This window comes from Rhinolophus ferrumequinum, chromosome 19 (assembly GCF_004115265.2).
Source record: "Rhinolophus ferrumequinum isolate MPI-CBG mRhiFer1 chromosome 19, mRhiFer1_v1.p, whole genome shotgun sequence".
NCBI lineage: Eukaryota > Metazoa > Chordata > Mammalia > Chiroptera > Rhinolophidae > Rhinolophus > Rhinolophus ferrumequinum.
The window spans coordinates 19,247,978-19,270,772 of record NC_046302.1 but is presented as its reverse complement, the minus strand read 5'-3'; the positions used below and the strand labels follow the sequence as shown (position 1 = coordinate 19,270,772).

Genomic DNA, 22,795 nt, shown 5'->3' with positions numbered 1-22,795 from the left:
TTTCTCTCTCATCTGTTAATTTCCTAATTCAATTCAATGGGAATGGACACAAGCTATCTCTAGTATTATAAGGACATAATATCATCAGAACAAATTTTAAGTCTTGTGATTTTGTAGTTTACAGTGAAAAAACTGCATTTCCTTACTATATTTCATCTTCATGCTCTACGTGATTAATCGATAAGCATTTATTGAGAATTTCCTTCCTGCAATGCATTGCGTTGGTGAAGTTGGTGATACAAAAAAATTTGTTAGCCACAGCAGGTATTCTAAAAGTACTCACATTCCAACTTGGGACGGTAATAAATTCAAAAATGTTACATAGCAGTAGCCCATGAAGGAATGAGGTATCACATGATGGGTAATGAGAAATTGCCATATGCTGTGCAGACACAGATGCAGATGCAGATGCAGGACGGAAAGAGACCATCAGGATGGGGTGGTCATAAAGATTAATCTGATGCCTGCATGCTGGAGTCCACACTTGAGAGCAGAGGGAGGATCTCAAAATTTAAGGGCACCTGAATCTCTGTGGGTTTGTTAAAACACAGATTCCTGGGCTCCATTTCCAGAGTTTCTGATTCAGTAGATCTTGCAAATATGCATCACTAACAAGTTCCCAGGTGATGCAGATGCTGTTGGTTCAGGGCCACACTTTGAGAACCACTCATGTAGAAACGGCATACTTCTGGGAGTCCTACCTGTGGTGCCTTCAAGGTGACTCCAGTAACAATATCAGCAGAAGGTGAAGCATCCTGGGATAGTAGATAGGGAGACCCACCATTTGGGACATCCAAAATTAATGTTGCTGGAGGAGTTTCAGGGGATAGGGAGACACAATTGGCCCTGAAAAATAGAATATTTAAAAATGTGGAGTTCTGGTTACGATGGTAGAGTAGGTAAACACTGTGCTTGTCCCATGACCACATTAAAATGACAACTAAATTATAGATCAACCTAGAGAACCATCTGAAGACTAGCTGAACAGAAGACCTATGACTAAGGATATACAGAAGCCACACTGAGACTGGTAGGAGGGGCAGAGACATGAAACAGGCTGGTCCCAAACCAATGTGAGAATCAGGAGGGATGTCTCAGCTGCAGAGGTTCCTCCTAAAGAGCAAGGGGTCCCAGCCCCACATGGGGCTCCCCAGCCTGGAGAACCAGGGCCACGAAGAGGAGTCCCCAAAACACCTGGCTGTGAAAATCAGTGGGGATTCTGTTCATCTGAGCAAGATGGAAGGCCGAGGGAAACCCAGGTGTTCCTCTTAAAGAGCCCAGCACAGATTCTCTCACTCCCAGGAACTTACCCTGGGCTCCACTGAAAGGACGAGCTTGTGAGGTGCCAGAGATATATAGGATAGGCTGAGTTGAGTGGCTTCAGGGCAAGAGCTGGAGGGAGAGCCTCCAATGTTCTTATGTTGAGCCTGCCTTCCCTATAGCCTACAGGTGGGTGCCATCTTTCCTGTGTTGAGCCCACTCTCCATATGGCCAAATCTGAACCTGCATTGGCCTGGTGAAATCCACTGGCTCCATACTGGTGACTCCCTGGGATGCCACCCCACCCAACTCATGGACTGCTGAAAGAATTTTTTGGTGGTCAGTGACCGGCAGGCAGCCTGTGTTGGCCTACACTACAGACTTACTTGGAAAACTCTTGGGGTCCACAGGCCCCAGGTAGGTGGTGGCTGGCCTCAGTGTACTCTGAGCTTTTTGAGTGGCCCCAGGATCAGCACTGATGCTAAACCTGAAACTGTACTAACCTGGTAAATACCACTTGCCCCATCCTGGTGACTCCTTAGACCCTGCCCCACCCAACTCATGCACCTCTTGAGGCTTTTTCAACATTCGGGGGGCAGCGAGTACTGCGAGTATTGGCCTGTACTGCAGACTTTCTTGGACAACTCTTGGGGATCTGTAGGCCCCAGGTAGGCTGTGGCTGGCCTCGATGTGCTCTGAGACTTTTTAATGGCCCCAGTCACTGATGCCAAATCTGAATCTGCATTGACCTGGTGAACACCACTCACCGCATCCTGGTGACTCTGTGAAATGCCATCTCCCCCAACTGGCTTACCACCCAACGCTCATTCAGTGGCTAAACCAGCAGTCAGAGTCAGGCCTCAGTATGCCCTATGTCTTCTACTAAGCTGCCCCAGGCAGGGTATGCATGGCAGCTGACCTTAGTTCACAGCGTGGCCTCTCCCACACCCCTTCAGGTCCAGCACAGGCAGTGACCAACCACAGATTGCTTTGTAGCTCCTATCAGATAACCTTGGGCTGGTCACAGGCAGAGGCTGACCTTGGTCTGCAAGGGAGCCCCTTCCAAGAGGCCCCAGAAACAAAACACCTGGGAGTCAACTTCAGACCATTCCAGAGCACTACTCAATTAGCCACACAAACAGCATACCCAAAGGGGTGGTCTTGACAGGGGCCAGAGCCTACAGGGACAAATCCCAATCCATGGGGTCAGCCCCTACACAGTAGTCCCTATGCTGTGGTTGTGGCCAATCATCACAGCCAATAAGCCTGAGGATCAATCCCTCCAACTGATTTGCCAACAGCAATCAATGCTCAACTACAATAAGAGAGCACACACAACCCATGCAAGGGACATTCAGGAAGCATCAGGCTTAGGAAACCAGGGAGACTGCACCAGTGGGCCCCACAGGATACCTACTACATAAGGCCACCCTGCCAAAACCAGGAGATGTAGCATATCTACCTAATACATAGAAACAAACACAGAGAGGAAGCCATAATGAGGAAACAAATAAATATGTCCCAAATTAAAAAACAGGAAGCAACTCCAGAAAAAGAACTACACAAAATGGAGGCAAGCAATCTATCAGACACAGAGTTCAAAACACTGGTGATAAGGATGCTCAAGGAACTTAGTGTGAACTTCAACAAATAGATAGTAAGCATAAAAAATGACATAGAAATCATAAAGGAGAACTAGTCAGAAATGAAGACTACAATAAGTGAAATGAAGAATACACTAGAAGGAATCAATAGCAGATTAGATGAAGCAGAAGATCAAACAAGCGATTTGGAAGACAAAGTAGCAAAAAACACCCAAACAGAAGAGCAAAAAGAAAAAAGAATTTTCAAAAACAAGGTTAGTTTAAGGGATCTCTGGGGTAACATCAAGTGTAACAACACTCACATCATAGGGGTACCAAGAGAAGTGAAAAAACAAGGAATTAAGAATGTATTTGAATAAATAATGTCAGAAAGCTTCCTTAACCTGGCAAAGGAAATTGACATACAAGTCCAGGAAGCTCAGAGAGTCCCAAAGAAGATGACCCAGACCGCAACACACAATTAAAATGCCAAAGGTTAAAGACAAAGACAGAAACTTAAAAGCAACAAGGGAAAGACAACTAGTTACAAGGGAGCTCCCAAGAGAGAGATTGTCAGCTGATTTCTCAACAGAAACTTTGCAGGCCAGAAGGGATTGGCATGAAATATTCAAAGTGATGAAAAGCAAGGACTTACAACTAAGACTACTCTACCCAGCAAGGCTATCATTTAAAACTGAAAGAGAGATAAAGAGCTTTCTAGACAAGAAAAAGCTAAAGGAATTCATCACCACCAAACCAGTATTACAAGAAATGTTAAAGTGACTTCTTTAAGAAGAAGAAAGAAAAAACACAAAAAATATACATAATAAAATGGCAATAACTATGTACCTATCAATAATCACTTTAAATGTAAATGGATTAAAAGCTCTAATCAAAAGAAATATTATAGATGAATGAATAAAAAACCAATATCCATACATAGCCTCTCTATAAGAGACCTACTTCAGATCAAAAGACACACAGACTGAAAGTAAAGGGATTGAAGAAGATATTTCATGCAAATGGAAATGGGAAAAAAAAAAGATGGGGTAGCAATACTTACATCAGAAAAAATAAACTTTAAAGCAAAGACTTTAATAAGAAAAAAATAAGGACGTTTCATAATGATAAAGGGGTCAATCCAACGTGAGGATATAACCCTTGTAAATAGTTATGCACCCAACATAGGAGCACCTAAATACATAGAGGAAATATTAACCAACACAAAGGGAGATATTGACAGTCATATTAGGGGACTTTAACACCCCATTGACACCAATGGACAGCTCTTCCAGACAGAAAACCAACAAGGAAACAGTGACCTTAAATGACGTATTAGACCAGATGGATTTAATTGATATTTTTAGAGCATTTCAAATAAAGCAGGAGAGTACATTCTTTTCAAGCCCACAGGGAATATTTTCCAAGAGAGATTACATGTTAGGCCATAAAACAAGTCTCAACAAATTTAAGAAGACTGAAATCATATTCTCTGACCACAGTGGTATGAAACTAGAAATCAATTACAAGAAAAAAAAAGAAAACTGAAAAACACACTAACACATGGAGACCAAATAACATATTACTAAAAAATTAATGGGCTAATGATGAAATCAAGGAAGAAATCAAAAGATACCTTGAGACAAATGAAAATGAAAACACAACAACCTAAAATCTATGGCAAACAGTGAAGGCAGTCCTAAGAGGGAAATTAATTCATAGCAATACAGGTCTACCTCAAGAAACAAGGAAACGCTCAAATAAACAATCTTAACCTTACACCTAAAGGAACTAGGAAAAGAACAGCAAACAAAGCCCAAAGTGAACAGAAGGAAAGAAATATAAAGATTAGAGAAGAAATAAACAAAATAGAGTCTAAAAAAAATAATACAAAAGATCAATAAAACTAAGAGATGGTTCTTTAAAAATATAAACAAAATTGAGAAACCTTTAATCAGACTCATCAAGAAGAAAAGAGAAAATCCAAATAAATAAAATCAGAAATTAAGAGGAGAAGTGACAAGTGACACCACAGAAATACAAAGGATTATGAGAAAAATTACGAACAATTATATGCCAACAAATTGGACAATCTGGACAAAATGGATGAATTCCCAGAAACATACAATCTTCCAAGACTGACTCAAGAATAAACAGAAAATCTGAACAGACTGATAACTACAAATGAAATCAAATCACTAATTAAAAAACTCCAAACAAACAGAACTTCTAGACCAGATGGCTTCATAGGTGAATTTTACCAAATATTCAAAGAAGAATTAAAACCTATCCTTCTCAAACTATTTCAAAAAATTCAAGAGGACTGAAGGCTGCCAAGCTCATTCTACAAGGTCACCATTACCCTGATTCCAAAACCAGATAAAGACATTACAAAAGGAGAAAATTATAGGTCAATATTCCTGATGAATATAGATGCAACTATCCTCAACAAAGTATTAGCAAACAGAATTCAGCAATGCATTAAAAAGATCATACACCATGATCAAGTGGGATTTATTCCTGGCATGCAAGTCTCAAAACTCACAAATCAATTAACATAATACACTACCAAAACAAAATGAAAGATAAAAATCATATGATCATGTCCATAGATGCAGAAAAAGCATTTGACAAAATCCAGCATCCATATATGATAAAAACTCTTGAAAATTGAGGGAACATACATCAGCATAATAAAGGCCAAATATGACAAACCCACAGCTAACATCATAATCAATGGGCAAAGCTAAAAGTGTTCTCCTTAAGATCAGGAACAAGACAAGGTTGCCCATTTTCTCCACTTTATTCAACATAGTATTGGAAGTCCTAGACACAGTAATCAGACAAGAAAAATAAATAAAAAGCATCCAAATTGAAAAGGAAGAAGTAAAACTGTCATTATTTGCACATGACATGATACCATATAGAGAGAACCATAAAGATTCCACCAAAAAACTATTAGAACTGAAAATGAATTCAGTAAGTAGCAGGATACAAAATTAACATTCAGAAATTGGTTGCATTTTTATACATCAATAACAAATTATCAGAAAGAGAAATTAAGAAAACAACACCATTTACAATTTCATCACCATAAAATTAAATATCTAGGAATAAATTTAACCAAGGAGGTAAAAGACCTGTACTCAGAAAACTATAACACACTAAAGAATAAAATAGAAGAACAAACAAATAAATGGAAGCATATATCATGCTCATGGATAGGAAGAATTAACATCATAAAAATGTCCATACTACCCAAAGCAATCTGTACACAGTGCAACCCCTATCAAAATACTATGGCATTTTTCACAAATCTAGAACAAATAATCTTAAAATGTATATGGAATCACAAAAGACCCCAAATAGCCACAACCACCTTGAGAAAGAACAAAATTAGTGGTATCATGCTACCTGATATCAAACTATACCAAAAGGCTATAGTAATCAAAACAGCATGGTGCTGGCATAAAACCAGACACAAATAAATGGAAGAGAATAGAGAGCCCACAAATAAATCCATGCATATATAGTCAATTAATCTATGACAAAGAAGGCAAGAATATACAATGGGGTAAAGACAGTCTATTCAATAAATGGTGTTGGGAAAACTGGACAGATACATGCAAGAAAATGAAACTGGACCCCCTTCTTATGCCCTATACAAGAATAAACTCCAAGTGGATTAAAGATTTAAATGTAAGTTTCGAAACCATAAAACTGCTAGAAGAAAACATAGGCAGTAAACTGTCTGACATTGCTCTTAGTAATATTTTTTTGGATATATCTCGTTGGGCAAGGGAAACAAAAGAAAAAAATAAATGGTACTACCTTAAACTAAAAAGATTTTTCACAGCAAAAGAAACCACCAACAAAATGAAAAGGCATCCTACTGAATATTTGCCAATGATACATCTGATAATGGGCTAATATCCAAAATTTATAAATCACTCACACAACTCAACACCAAAAAAACTAACAATCCAATTTAAAAATGGGCAAAGGACCTGAACAGACATTTCTTTAGAGGACATACAGATGACCAACAGATATATGAAAAGTTGCTCAAGGTCACCAATCATCAGAGAAACGCAAATTAAAACCAAATGAAATATCACCTCACACCTGTCAGAATGGCCTTCATAAAAAAATAAACAAACAACAAGTCCTAGTGAGGATGAGGATGTGGAGAAAAGGGAAACCTTGTGCATTGGTGGTGGGATTGCAAATTAGCGCAGTCACTATGAAAAATGGTTTGGAGTTTCCTTTAAAATTGAAAATAGAAGTACCTTATGACCCAGCAATTCCACTTCTGGGTATTTATCTGAAGAAAAAGAAAACACTGATTCGAAAAGATATATGCACCCCTATGTTCACTTGGCTGTTTATAATAGCCAAGACATGGAAGCAACCCAAGGGCCCATCAATACGTAGATGATTGGATAAAGTAGATGTAGTGTATATGGAAGATGCAGAACATTACTCGGCCACAAAAAAGAATGAAATCTTACCATTTGCAACAACATGAATGGTCCTAGGGGGTATTATGTTACGTGAAGTAAGTCAGACTGAAAAAGACAAATACCATAGGATCTCACTTACATGCAGAATCTAAAGGACAAAATAAATGAACAAACAAAACAGAAACAAACTCATAGATACAGAGAACAAACTGATGGTTGCCAAATGCGAGGAGGTTTGGGGGATGGGTGGAAAGGTGAAGGGATGAAGAAGTAATAGTTGGTAGTTACGAAATAGGCACAGGCATGTAATGTACAGCATAAGGAATGTAGTCAATAACATTGTAATAACTAGGTATAGTGCCGGGTGGGTACTAGACTAATTGGGGAGAATCACTTTGTAAATCATAAAAATATCTAACCACTATGCGGTACACCTGAAACTAATATAAAATAATACTGAATGCCAAGTGTAATTGAAAATTAAAAACAAAATAAAAAATAAATAAAAATATTATTTAAAAAATAACCATAAAAGGGAGAACTGTCCATTGGTGAAGATATAGACTCTGATCATAAGACCATGTGAGCATCAAGAGGACCCAGTCTCCAAGGAACCACAGGATTGTGGAGATCTTTATAAAAAGATACTCCGTGCCATGGACTGGTCAAATGTATTCTAGCCACCCACTCAATACAAAGAGCCAAAACAGAGAGAAAACTCTTAATTTTGAAAGAAAGCAAACAATATAGAAACTTACTGAAACCTCCCTTTCTAGAAATAAAATTGTTAAATGAGATCAATGCAATGAAACATTATTCACCTCTAAATATAAATGTTCACATAAAACTGTATAAAGACAAAGAAACAAATACATGTCATTTATACAGGCAGAGCCAGATTTCATTGCCTTGGTAATTTTCATAGTCCTAGCCTTGTGCACAGAGTTTATGACTATGTCTATAAATTATTTTTGAATCTACATTAAAACAACCCTATTCAAAACCCCAATAAGCCTTGGTGAGCTAATCCTCCTAACATAGTTGTGAAGTGGGTCATTATCTTCATGGTTATTTAAATGAAGAGCGTCAGACACAGAGAGATTCAAGGACTGTAACTAAGTTGAGTCTTTGCAAGGGAAGGGTTCAGAATAGAACTCAGAGTAACTGCCCCTCAGAGCTAGGCTTAACCATTTCCCCCCAGTTGCTACTGTGTGGGCTTCCTGATATTAGGAAATTCTGGAAAGACTGCTGGGGTAAATGATTTAGCTGTCTTTTTTTTTTTTTAATTCATCACCAGTCTTTAGCAGCTTGACCTATGATCACTTCTGAGGTGAAGTATAAAGTTACAGCCTTAGAGCGTTACAGTATCACTCAGCGCATAAATAAAGGAGAAAGGAAGAAAACACATTACCTTGGATTAACAAACGGCCCATAACTGGCAATGCATTTGACTTGAGGTTTCAAATACTCAGTTGAGAATTCTTCAATGGGTATGATGCAAACTTGATGCTGTTGAGCAAATACAACGCCAAAAGGTACATTGCAGTTATCGGCAAAATCAGCGGTGTGGTCAAACACGCTCTTTAAAAAAGCTATTAAAAATTCATCCGGAGAAATTATAATTGTGATTGTAAAGTAGTAACAGTTGCAGGATGGCATTTTCTACGGCATTATTATGTGCAACAAATCCTTTTTTACTGTTATTCAGGGTCACTGACTAAACTGCTCTCAGAATAATTATATAAATAACATCATTTGAAAGTTTGAAAACAACTCTTTGTCAGTGACTTTTCATGCCTTTTTTCTTTCCTGCCCTGGGCTGAAGCTGGCTCTTCAGACTCCTTGGCTGAGAGCGGTGGCGGGGGTAGGTGGCGGTAGGTAGAGATCCTGCTATTCAAAGTGAGGGCTGCTCCTGGTACAAACAATCCTTTTTAACAGAGGGTGACTTGTATCTCGGGCACATTTGGACTTTGTTGAAGGAACTGGCTCCTGAGCTACTTTTTGAGTTGCACAAGAATTCAGTTATTATTAGTGTATTTCATTTTAAATCAAAACTGTATTATCAGCTTGTTCATAAAGTTATTCAGTGTCAACAACAACACTTTTTGTTGAACACCTACTATATGCCAGGCACTGAGACTGGGGGATCCTCCAAGCCCAAGCTAGATAGCAGTCCTGCTCTCACAGAATTTATAGTCAGTCTATCAGCCTTGAATCTGAATGATGTTTGATTACTTCAGAAAGGGTAAACTTATGCTTAAAATAAAAGATGGAGCTTTGGGTCCCATTATAATTTCGAAAGATGAGGAGGTTAAGATTTAGTTGGATTGTTATGTTTAAATGTAATCTTAATTTTAAAAAGAAAGTCTTAAATTATTATATACTCTATAGAATAATTTTTAAAAATTGAATTCCAGGTACTTCTCAAGAGAAAGCTCAAAGGTTTTAATACTTTCAAACACAAATATTAAAAACACGTTAGAACAGGCTGGCCTGGCATTTTCCAGGATGTGATGCATGATTAATATTAGCAGTAACAGGAAGTAGCTTCATACGTAGACAATCTTCTACTAAATCTGGCCACCCCTTCCTGTCCCAGATCCCACTGCCTCTGTTTATCACAATTCTAACATTCAAATTGTGTTATTAAAAGGGTGGGTATGAAGCGCATTTAATCTGCCAAACTTGGCATTTTCACTCTTAATAGTATATATCTACTTAACTGAATAATGCTCTTTTTGAAAAAGAGTAACAATATTCTGGAAAAAACAAACAAACCAGGTGTTACAACCTTTAAAATTCTGAAGAAATTTGCCAAAAAGCTAAATAGATACAATAAAATAGTAAAATGAAAAAGATTATAAACAATAACTAATGGCATTTCTCTATACCAATAATCATAGCAAACTAGGAAATATAATGACAAACCATATTTCATTCATAATAGTAACAATGAATAAAAATTAATAAAGTAAGGTTTTGTGAGATGTGCTTGAATTTGATGATTGAACTTTGTTAGGTGTTATAAAAACGGTTCAAACAAATGAAGAGGCAAGACAGATTTCTAGATGGGAAGAATAAACATCCTAAAACTGGACATTCTTCACAGGTTAATTTTATAGATGTAATGCAAACCCAGCCAACATTTTAATAAGCTTTTAAAAAAAACATAGATATCAACAAAATGCCCCTAAAATCCAATGGGCAAAACAGAAGCATACCAGAAGGAATCGGGCTGTATGTGCTTTGAGCCGAATGTCTGCATCTGCTAGCAGCTCATACACTGCAACGCGACTCCTACCATCAGTCACAACACTCCGGCAGAGGACGCTGAAAAAGGAAACAGATTTCTTAGGCTGACTCCCTGGTCTCCCTCACTTTGTGCCTTCTTTGAGGTGGCTGATTGGTCATCAGTTTCTCCTGTCTATAACCCGGTGGCTAACAAGGAATTCATTTTCCTGCACGATGAGTTTAAAAGGGATGCAGCCCATGACGACTATAGGGAAAGAACCTCCCCACTGTGGCCTGAGCCGTACTTCTCAGGGCGAAAGGCCTTGCTTACCTTTTCCACTGGTTTTATGGAATGAGTACTTGGTTTAGTCACCGAGAGAAAGAGCCCCAGGGTCGGTAGTGTCTGGTCTTTAAGACACAGCCTACTTAGAAATTTACCAAGATCCTCGGTACTGTTGGCGATTCAAGTTGTCCATTGCCCTCACAACCACCATTCCACGCCATATCGGGAAGGGTGGCTGGTCTTACACAACATCAGAAGAAACCCAGAGTTTGCCTTTGGAAGCCCAGTCTGTTCTTCCTCATCCTTCCTCCCTCATTTCTACCAATGGTGCTCTTTCTCTCCATCCCATTAGACGAAATGTAGAGTTCAGGAACATTACAAAGTTCACAGTATTGAACCAAAGAATACACTTTAATGATAAAACCCATAAAGGAAGTCTTTTTTGAGGAATGTTTCTGACTTCATACTCTGTAGCAACTTTTCTGCCTGTAAATAAAATTTGAAATGAGGAACATACTAAAGCAAAATTACCACCTCTGGGAAATATTTGAAATAATTTATGCAGTGACTTTTGGGGTGAAGATTAAAATGAGATAGTATGTAAAGAGGTAAACACAGTTTGTGGCATATATTAGAAACTCAGCAAACAATCATTTTCTTTTATGTGTATGTGTGTGGGGGTGTGAGTATGTGTGTCAACTAAAATGCATTCCTTTTGGATTCAAGCATAATCCTGGAAGTTAAATATATTGAGTGATTCACTTAGATTTAGTTTGATCCTTATCCTCTATCAAATTCTTAGTAAGATTAGACTAATAGCAATAACTGGATTGATTTAATCATTAATGATCACCTCTCTTACGGAGGGCAGATCGAATTTATCACAGCACTATTTTGAAAATGGTATTCCCACTAGCACCACTACTTTTCTGCTTGGATATTGTTTTTTGGGGGTTTTGTTTTGTTTTTTAACAACGTAGAACTCACTTCAGAAATGCTGGTAAAGGTTCAAACCTCAGCAGATGTTGCAATGTTGAAAGGGCCTATTATTTGAAATAGGTTTTTATGAGTCAAATATTTTCCAATTGCACATTTTTGGACTCCAGTATATGTAACCTGTTCATTTTCACTTGTCCAGGCAAAGGAGAGAAAAAGGAAATATTTTAGACAAGTGAAAAAATATCATGGGACCTTCCTGGGAGTGGTTAATACGTACAATACAAGTGATTCCTAGTCTAATACAATACTTCCTTGGAATTCTAATTGTGGAGAACATTGGTGATGTCGTGTCCACAGCCAAAATAATCTGCAGATTATCGTGCAGTTCTTCCCACATTGTTTTGTGCTCAGACAAAAGTCACGAAACAATGCTTATGGAATCCTAGAAGGGGTCCTTTCTTTCTTTGGTCGTGAAATCCCTCCGCTCCTGGGCATAGATATTCTCAGCCTCTTCTGAGATGATTCAGAGAGTTACGAGGGTCATTTTGAATGCTTCCTCGTGTCCTCTTAGTCATCTCCATTTTGTATCCCGTGGAGTAGGGACCAAGCCATGTGATGTGGAAGGTGGAAGGCACTTGAAAGCTGAGCTAGAGGGTGGACTTGGACATTCCAGGGTGTGGAAGAGGCTTGCCCCAGGCCCTGTGGCCAACAGTCTCCAGGATTCCGGAGAGCTGACCCACCCAACTGGGAGTATACATTCCAGTGGTTGCTGATGTCACCTATAAATGAAACTAATATTTTCAGATAATGACAGAACATTCTGGGGAACTTTTTTGGTCTATGTCATGCTCCTACTGAAAATTCAAACACAATTATATTCTTTGTTATTTTTATCATCAACCCAGAGAAAGGGGCAGATTACATTTTTTTATAAAAAGATTTTTAAAAGAAGCCTTCACAGTTTCTTTTTAGGGTTGCTGAGAGCGTGATGTTAATTCAATAACCATTTCATCAAGTTTCATAAAAGTTTCCATTCTAAGCTACTAAAAGTAACTCTTTTCATAAGTTCTTTTATTTGCAAAACAGGGAAAATGTCCAACGACTTGAGGTCATCTTGTGTTTGACAAAAAGCAACATGAAAGGAGAGGTAACAAAATGTTCAAATCCTTGGCCAAGAACTGAATGGGTTTATTGCCGTTCTCCATCTGCCACCTCAAGAGACTCTGACTTCTAGTGCAGTTTATTATACAATTAATTTCATGTGGAAACACCCTTTGCACTGATTCTTTAATTAAAGCATACTCTGAACATTTGCATATATTTTGAAATGTTATGCAAAGAAAATAATTTTTAATAAATCCCTGTCAGAGCTCTTGGAAGAGACGAACTTCATCAGGTGAAATTTTAGAATCCTTTGTCAAATTATTTTTCACCTGACAATCATCAAACATTAATTATCCTAGTTCTGAAAGGCATTCTGGGAAGGCAGGTATGACACAGAACAAGACTTTTCCCCTGTGCCACACACTCAGGTACTCTGCACAGTGTTTGAGGTAAGAGCACCGAGTTCATTGTACCACACAGGGGTGGCAGAGAATAAAATACGTATAAATGTTGTGCTGCTTCATGTGAATCTGAGCCGGAATGGTAAGCAGAACATACAGCTTTTCAAGAAAACGCAACAATTCAAGACGCTGCCCAGAGAAGCCACCCCATACCCACACTGAGGGTGATGTTGGCTCACTCCACCAGTCACCTGTTTGTTTTCAACATCAGCCTCAGAAAGGAATAAACTTTCCAATCCAGGTAAGAACCAAAGTTCCCAAAGCTGACCTCCTGACTGTTCAGTTACAGAGGACTCCCCAGGGCGGCACTGATTACCTGTACTTGCAGCTGTAGATGTTCACCTGGCTGCCCAGGACAGACCCAGAACTCTCCACGTGCACATCAACCACAGACAGCTGCTCTGCTTCCGCGGAATACTCGACCACAACCACATAGTGGCCTACCTGCGGGACCTGCAGCCGCAGGTGCAACTCCACCTGTCAGAGAGCCCGAGTCGACAGACGTGAAATGTAGTGGATGCATTTACATAGGCAATGGTGAAGCTAGGGCTGAGAGGACACCTGGAAATAGTTTCCTATGTCATCATAGTAAGACATGTGATCCCATAGGTAGGGATGCCAGATTAAAAAAAAAAAGGATCTTCCGTTAAATTTGAAATTCGTATAAACAACACATAATTATTGATTGTTTACCTTCAATTCAAATTTAATCTGGTCTTTTTATTTTCTAAATCTGGCAACTCTATGTTTAGGGGCTCCTCCTCTTTCTACCCATATACTTGCTTTGTTTCTCAAGGCAAAAGACACTCCACAACTTGAAGTAAAAAAAGGAATTTCCAATGGAAGATAAGAGGAATAAAAGTATGTCTTGAAGTTCTTGAACTGTTCTTTAATTTAAAAAGAAACTTTAAATTACATGGGTGCAAATAATGTAAAGTGATACTCACACTCTACTCCTGGGATAATGACAAATAACAGTTCGTTTTTCATACTTCCAGACCATTTTCTACATTTGAAAATGCACACACACACACACACACACACACACACACATATACTTGTTTTTTAAAAGACAAATTGTGATCATAATATGCAATCATGGATGCTTTTGCACCATCATGGCAGAGCTGGGTACCTGTGACAGAGACTGCATGGCCCATAAAGCCAAAATATTTACTGCCCAGACCTTAACAGAAAAAGTATGTCTGTCCCTGACATCGCCTATTCGTTAAGGACTTGGAACCTGGACTCATACTGCCTCCAGCTGTGTGACCTAGAGCTGTATGCCTCAGTGCCCTCTGTAAAAATAAGGATAACGAAAACATCTTTTCAAATCATTATGAGGATTAAATGAATTAATACGTGAAGAGCTCTTAGAACTGTATTTGGTATCTTGTAAGTACTATATAAAGAGTGACAACTGTAACTATGAGCATTGCTTTTTGCTATGACTTGCTTTTTTTACTCAAATGTATTTCATGTGTCTATAGTAGTACATACAGATATACTTTATTTTTCTAGTGGCTGCCTATCATTAAATAATATGAATGTAAAATAATTTATTTAACTAATCATCTATTCATGGACACCTAGATTGTTTCTAATTTTCCTTATAACATATAATGTTATATGATCATCCATATATATGTATATATGCATATATGTATGTATTTGTATGTATCTGTATGTATATGTATATTGTATATGTATATGTATGTATACGTATATGTATATATATATATATATATCATTAGGCTAGCATTTCTGTAAGATTCCTAGAAGTAGGTCAAAGTGTATGTGCAAATTTCATGCCTGAGCCAATATTAGAACTACATTTCTTAGCAGTTTAACCAACTTCAGCACATAAACTCAGGCCCAGACAAGCTTTACCACATTTAATTAAAATCCTCCTTCCCCTTGCCTTCAGGGAATTCACATTTACTGTTCCTTCTGCACAGCTCTGAACCACACAACTGCTATTTTCCACAGTGATCTTTCTATCACTTAAATAGTACAAAGACTTCCCCCAGGGGAAAAATGTGGATTATCCAGACCACTTTTCCATTCTGTGTTACAGAGTGAAATATGGTGCTGCCATTGGCCCACGTGGAGAGGTTAGTACAAGCATTTCTCCCCTGGGTATCTCCAAACAAGGGCTTGTCTGTCTTTACCCCACACACAGGTCAATGATGTATTGACTTTTCTCCCAGAAGTTATTATTGGCTGCCAGTGCTATCATAGCAGTATTAGAAATTCCTATTACTCTTTTCACTCTGAGTCCTATAGGTTGATTTTTGGAGGACTTATGGGAAGAGTTTGAATATACCGGGGGTGCCAAAAAATGTATACACATTTTAAGAGATGTTATCTATGCTCAAGTAGTAGTTCGCCGTAATCAGAATTGTCTGGACGCTGATGGTAACCACTTTGAGCACCTCTTATAATTGCAGAAGTCAAATGTGACTTGTATTCATCTTTTGTTATCAGTATATTGAGTGTTACAATTAACACAGTTTTCTCCTCTCTTAAAATGTGTATACATGTTTTTTTGGCACCCTCTGTATTTGATGGTCAAAGTGGGTTTTGAGAAACTCAGATACAAGACAAAAATGGCAAACAGAAACTTTACTGTTTGTTAGCAACTATTTATCTTTTAAAAAGGGAATTTTAAGAAAACCAGTTTCAACCTGGAGGGATCTTTGCAGTTTTATGGCACAGAACTGCCCTCATCTAGTTTTCAGTGTTTCGGGATAAAGACATAAGAGGTGGGTGTATCAAACCTGTTGCTAACAAAAGCAAACTAACACGTCTGAGGTCAAAATAAGGATTCAAAACGATTTGGTCAACATATACTTATCAAACACCTATTCTATGCCAGTCTATCAGCAAGGTGATGGGCATAAAATGGGAAACAAGACAAACCTAGTCTCTGCTGTCAGACAGACTTTAATCAAATAATTAGATAATTACACAAATACAGTCATATGACAAGTGCTCGGAAGATGTGCTAAGTGGGGTACCTGAACTAGTCAGGTAGATGAAGGGAGAGGGGAAAACTTCTTGAAGAAGTTGAGTGCTGATGAACAAGAAATGGATAACCAGGTCACGAGGGGTCAGAAGAGCATTTGGGCAGAGGGAACGGCCTGCAGCAGGAAGTTACTCTATGGCACACAATGTTATAGGGTAGCATATAATGTAAGACCAAGAAATGGAAAGCAGGCCAAAGTGGTGAGGAACAGAGAGCAAGACGAGGTATGATCAAATTGGGAGGTAAGATGGCAGCCTTCTAGGTCGTTAAATTTTTTGTGTCTATCCTAAGAGCAATAAGATGTTACTGTAATGCTCCACTGGTGTATGTGTGAGGGTGGGGTGAGAGGATCGGTGATGATTAGATATTTGTATCAGAATAAGTACGCTGCCTATAGCATGAAGAATGGATTGGGAGATGCAATGGATGAGAGCAGGTGTGGGTGAGCTAATCAGGAGGCTACTGCAGAGATCCTTATAAAAAGATGATGGTGTATTGGAAAGATAAATGGAGAGAGGTGGAGATATTCAAGAAAAGTCCATCCTAGGATTTACTGGTTAAACATAATAGATTAAACGCCTATATTTATTGATATTCCCTCTCAGAATTCCACATAAATAAGGGTCGGTTTTTTAAAATCATAAACCCACAAAGAAAAAAAAGAGAATAGGAAAGAGGAAAGAACAGACTAGAGAAATCAATAAAATTTTGGAAGCTGAAAAGCAAATGGATGTAAACTAATTAGACTAGAGAAAGCTGAAACCTAAGTGTCTGTGTGTATATGCAGGGTTGGGTTGGGGCTAGGAAAAAAAAAATTGAAGAGATCTCCCAAAGCATAAAACAAGATAAAGAGATTGGGAAGATGGGTTAAAGATTAAGAAATTAATTATCAAAGAAGTAACTGAAGAAAGATTCCCAGAATGATGGACAGAAGTTTGTAGGCTAAAAGGGTCTACTGAGAGTCCAGCACCTTGGCTGAAACACTACCTACATGAAGGCACATCCTTGTGAAATTTCAGAAAATAAGAAATAAAGAGATGATCCGGGCGACTGGTTAGCTCAGTTGGTTAGAGCGCAGTGCTCATAACACCAACGTCGCTGGTTTGATTCCCACACGGGCCAGTGAGCTGTGCCCTCCACAACTAGAGTGAAAACAATGACTTGACTTGGAGCTGATGGGTCCTGGAGAAACACACTGTTCCCCAATAAAAATTAAAAAAGAGAGACGATCCCAAAAGCTCTAAGAAAGGAAAAGCGGGTGGCAGCCAAAGAATTGGGAATCAGAAAATCATGTCACAACAGCAACGCTTGAAGTTAGAAGTCCATGGGGAAATGTCATCAAATTCTGGAGAGAAATGATTTCTAATTTAGAATTCTATATGTAACCAAAGTAAAAAACTCAAGATTGAGAGTAGAATAGAGATATTTTCAGATACGCGAGGTCTCAAAAAAAAAAAACCACACAGAAGTACCTGACTCAGGGTGGTGAACACACAATGTGATATATAGATGATGTATTATAGAATTGTACACCTGAAATCTACGTAACTTTACTAACAATTGTCATGCCAATAAACTTTAAAACAAACAAACAAACAACAAAAAAAAAACAGAGGTACCTCCTTTTGTGGCCTTTCTCAGGAAGCCATTGGAGGATATCTACCAAAATGAGAAAGCAAATTTTAAAAAAGAGAAAGAATGGAAGTTCCAATAGTCAGGAAAAAGAGGATCCAATACAGTGGAGATGAAAAAAGAGTTCTAGGATGGCGGTGTGGTGATAAAAATTTTTAGGAAATGGCTATGCCTTGAGCCTAGAGACTAGGCTCAAGAGTAAAGAAGAAAGATGAAGAATTCCAGAGTAAAGAAGAAAGATGAAGAATTCCAGGAGAGATATCTCCAAGGAGAAATGGAGGAGAGGAAAACAGGATGAAAGGAAAGGAAGGAGAGACGAAGGGAGGGAGGGCATGTGATGTATTTGAATTGAGATGAAATTTACAATCTATCTGAAAATCTGGAAGAAATAGTCAAAATAAAATTTCTAGTAAGTTGGAGGTTGGTTTACAATGGGGAGATAAACGTTCTAAAGTCTGCATCAAGTACAAGAAGAGAACAGAATTACTGAATAACTTTAGACTTTGTTGGAAAAATTTATACTTAAGAACATGTTAAAATGTTAAGGGTAACCAATAAATGACCAGAAAACAATTAAGACTTACCAAACAAGCAGGGAAATAGAGAAAACTGTCTCAAAGAGAAATCAGAAAAGAAAAAAAAAAATAAGGTAAGTAAAAGCTAGTAAAATAAATAAGATGATAAAAATAAGCAATCACCACAAATTATCAATGGATTAAAGTCATGTTGTAAAAACAGAGATGATCAGATTAAAATGTAAAAAAAACTCTAGCTATGTATTTGTTTACAAGAGACAGAGGCTTGCCTGGTGTACAAGAGGTGGTCTGACTTTAAAAAGATTCTGGCCAGATTCTCTTTGTCAGAGAGAATAAAGAAGGGAGACTCAGGTGGCAGTGAGTGCTGGAGCTGGGAGGTAACAAAGAAATGGCACCAGAGCAGCCTCACGGCAGTGTGTGAGACAAAGGACTATTAGTAGGCAAAGGAGGCCACGCAGGAGAGGGAGACCTGAACAAACAAACACAGAGAGAGTGGGGAGGCCTCTGTCAGAACCAGGTAGCTCGGTCCCTCACAGATGCCTGGGAGACCTGAATGCACTCAGTTCCTGCCCTTGCAGTGCACCCTCTGTCTCCTCCATGGGCGGGGGGCGGGCACACCCCTTCACATGAGCTACATTTGTGGCTTGCTCTTCCTCTCAGCCCAGAGTCCCGACTAGAACACATAATAGCGATACGGCTAGTAGTTCCTGCGTGATCACTTGTGCTGGGCACCCCAACATGAGCCCCTCATAGATGATCTTATTTAAGAGTACCCGTGAGGTAGCTATTATTCTTATCCCCATTTTGTATACTAGTAAATTCAGGCCCAGGGAGACTTCACTGCTAGTTCCTGGTGACTCAGGAACCCAGACAGTTTCAGTCCAGGACCATCCCCTTAACCACCACACTACACAAAGTTTCCAAAGTGAAAGAAGAATTACTCTGCATGGCTCTAGGTGGCTATGCTGGCCAAAAGTTAGATATTACAATGAACTATTTTTTGGCTTAATATAAAAAGGACTTTCTAATAATGACAGTTTCTTTAAAAATGGAGTAGGCTACCTTTGGAAGAGGTGAGTCATCAATTGATTTAAGTATTCAACAGAGGCTAAAGGAATATCCAACAAGAATAATGTAGAAAAGAGTCCTTCACAGGCAGGGGAATCAAATAATTACAAAGACCTCTTCTAACATCAGCAGTCTCTGAATTTTAGTACAATGATCTATTACATGTCCAATAGAACTTTCAGGGATGGCAAAAATATTCTGTGCATATGTAATTACTGAGCACTTGAAATGTGGGTAGTGCACAAAACAGAGGAACTAAGTTTTTAGCTTGACTTAAGTTTAATCAATTCAAATTTACATAGCTACATGGGGCTAGTGACTAGTGTATTAGACAGCACAAGTCTGTAAGCATTTAGATCAAAAACAGTAAAAAGGATTGTTAAATATAACTGGACAGCCCAGGGCTCAGTTTTATGCATCATGCAAATATAGTTGCTCAGGGCTGTGGCTCTGGGCTAAGTCAGAGACCAGGGCACCTCCTGATGAATCATCAGCATCACTTCCTGGAGGTTAGCCTTTGTCAACTGTACCTCCTGCTGTCTGGGGAACACACACACACACACACACACACACACACACACACACAATATGTATGTATGTAGATATACAGCCTGGGTAGGGAAGGATACAGTGGGCTATTAACATTAGAATGAAGAGGTAAGATCATTTCATTTATTTTATGCATACCTATATTGCTTTACTTGTTATAAGTATTTACTTTTTCTGTAAAATAAAAATTCCAATAAAAAATAAAATGACTAAACGTAAGAAATAGCCTTCATATCCTATAACTGCTACCTCGAAAATGTTGGGAATGTAGTTGGAAAAAAACGTATACATCTAAATGTTCAGGAAGGATGAATACCATATATATTTTAATTCCACAAATTTAATACCCAGAATAGAATGAACAGTTTCCTCAAAGGTACAAAACAAAATGTTGTAGGTGATAAGGAATGGAAATATTGTGGAGGAAGATTTTTTTCAGGGCCTTCATTTTGAGGTATTGCATTGTGTGTTCTTACTGTTATTGTTCATATACAGTACTTCTAATTCAAGTCTTAAATTAGTATAGTCTTAAGTTGTTTTGAGGCTCAAAGAACTTCTGGAAGAAAAGTAATACCAATACCTGTAGTAACCTGTCCTCCACGCCATGAGGAACAAGCCTTGGGGTGCAGCAGTTCCAGATTCTGAGCTCAAGGAATTCAGCTGCTACAAATTGCCTAGCCTATGGGGATGAAGTCAGTGAGCACTGCATCCTTTTAGGGTAAGCTGTGTAGTTTCTGGAGGTGTTTTAGAGAGCACTTTCCCTGAATCAGGTAAAACAGGATGCCCCCCTTAGAGGTCCAGAGGATCAAAAGGAAAGGCTTCTGTGGTCACCCATGGTCCTGCCATGTCTAGATAGTGTTTCAAGACTAAAATTACCATGGCTCAGTGTGGTGTATCACCCAGCCCCAAACTAAAGCAGAGAACTCAGTACATCTTCAGTGAACACTTCTAAAGAATCCTTCCAGGTTCCCCTGAGTTTGAGAAGCAATTGCCGTCAAGGGTTTTGGAGCAGACACAGACCTGGGGAGGTACCGTGTTTCCCCGAAAATAAAACCTAACCGGAAAATAAGCCCTAGCATGATTTTTCAGGATGACATCCCCTGAACATAAGCCCTAATGCATCTTTTGGAGCAAAAATTAATATAAAACCTGATCTTATTTTCGGGGAGACATGGTAGTAACAGCTTTGACAGTAAGTAAAAGGCTGTCCCACCTCTCTCCCACTGAGGTCCGCCATGACTGGGTGTGCAGGGGTGGGCTGCGTCACTGCCAAGGGTCTCGGCTCCCCATCAAGCAGGAAGTGTCTGGCCTCACAAGCGAGGGCACAGGGGAATCGGGTCACTGGCAAATGCTGGTAAAGCAAGCAACTTCAACAATGACAAAATACAACAGTTACAACTGAGAACAAAACACAGATCATCAAAGCGCATCCCCAAGGACTCTTATCCATTCCATTCATTTATCATTCCCTCAACAAACTCTTACTGTATTCCCACTATAGAAATTGGGTGGTAAATTTTCATCAGTGTGAGGAATGGAAGAAGCAAAGGTCTACAAACCCACATTCTATTTTAAACTCCTCCTTTCATGGGATGCACGACTTTGAGGGTATTACTTGGACGTGCATCAGCATTTCTACATGCTTAAGGGTAGGCATTACTCTTCAGTGCCAGCTACGGTATGCAAAGTGCTTTGTGATTCTTATGTGAAAGACAGTCAACTGCCACAGAGAGTAATTACCCAGAGCATCCTGCTCTCATTGTGACCCTGAGGCCTATCTCTAATCCTTGCACCAAAGGCTCCTGATTAGAGGACCCCCCCCCCCCCCGCTGTCCACACTAACTTTGCTTGGGGAGGTCCCTCGGGGGCACATGGTTCTGTGACAGGCAGCTGCAGCGAGGAGGCCTCATAGTAGTCCCTGGGGAGTAGCACCAGGTAGTCCTAGGAAATAACGACCAAAAGGACGATTATTTATTTTGATGGTGGCCCTACTTTCAAAATGAAATAGCTAAACATACTAAATTGATCATAACCAGGTAAAGCTCGCTAGTTAAAATCCACATCAGTTGCGTTGTTCTGCCCCCTGACTCACCAGAACACACTCACCTTACTCACACAGGTGCTGTAAGATTGGAGACAAGCACCTCTGGGTGAACTTTGTTATCATCAAATCTCCGGGGAAATTTTATTGTTTCTTCTGGGTTGTTTATAAATTCAAAAATAAACAAAGATAATAAACTGTCGATGGATAAAACGCTCCTTTGAAAACTGGTGACCTCATCACTACAGAAAAACACTGAGCTGTTGATATGTGTTATGGCTTTTTATTGCCACATCAGAGCAGCGCTCGCCTGGCTTGGTGTAAAAAGTGATGTTTTGTGATTCTGGTGAATCAGAGACTGAAACTGGCCTACTGCCTATTCTAGGATATGAGAGGAAGAACATGTTCCACCGAGTGTGCCAAACAAAGCCCACAATGTAAATTCAACTATGCAGCACTTCAGGAAATAGCAGAACTCCGGGCTTCTGAGTGGTGAATGATTTGACAATTCTGCAGCAATCCTGGCATCACTGCCTATCTGCAGAGGGAACGAGGGAGGGAATGTAACCACAACTGTGAAGAGACTCATACATGGACCATAAAGCTTTTACTCTCTT

The 22,795-nt window shown here is 39.1% G+C and overlaps 1 protein-coding gene across 1 annotated transcript in view; it reads right to left on the bottom strand.

The window, feature by feature from the left end:
- Window positions 1-22,795, bottom strand: part of LAMA3 (laminin subunit alpha 3) — a 256,618-nt gene that overhangs the window by 100,174 nt on the left and 133,649 nt on the right. Inside the window, 6 exon segments of the mRNA XM_033087622.1 lie at window positions 702-846; window positions 8,718-8,815; window positions 10,528-10,636; window positions 13,641-13,801; window positions 21,351-21,504; window positions 21,981-22,078. Of these exon segments, the coding sequence (XP_032943513.1) occupies window positions 702-846; window positions 8,718-8,815; window positions 10,528-10,636; window positions 13,641-13,801; window positions 21,351-21,504; window positions 21,981-22,078 (765 nt within the window).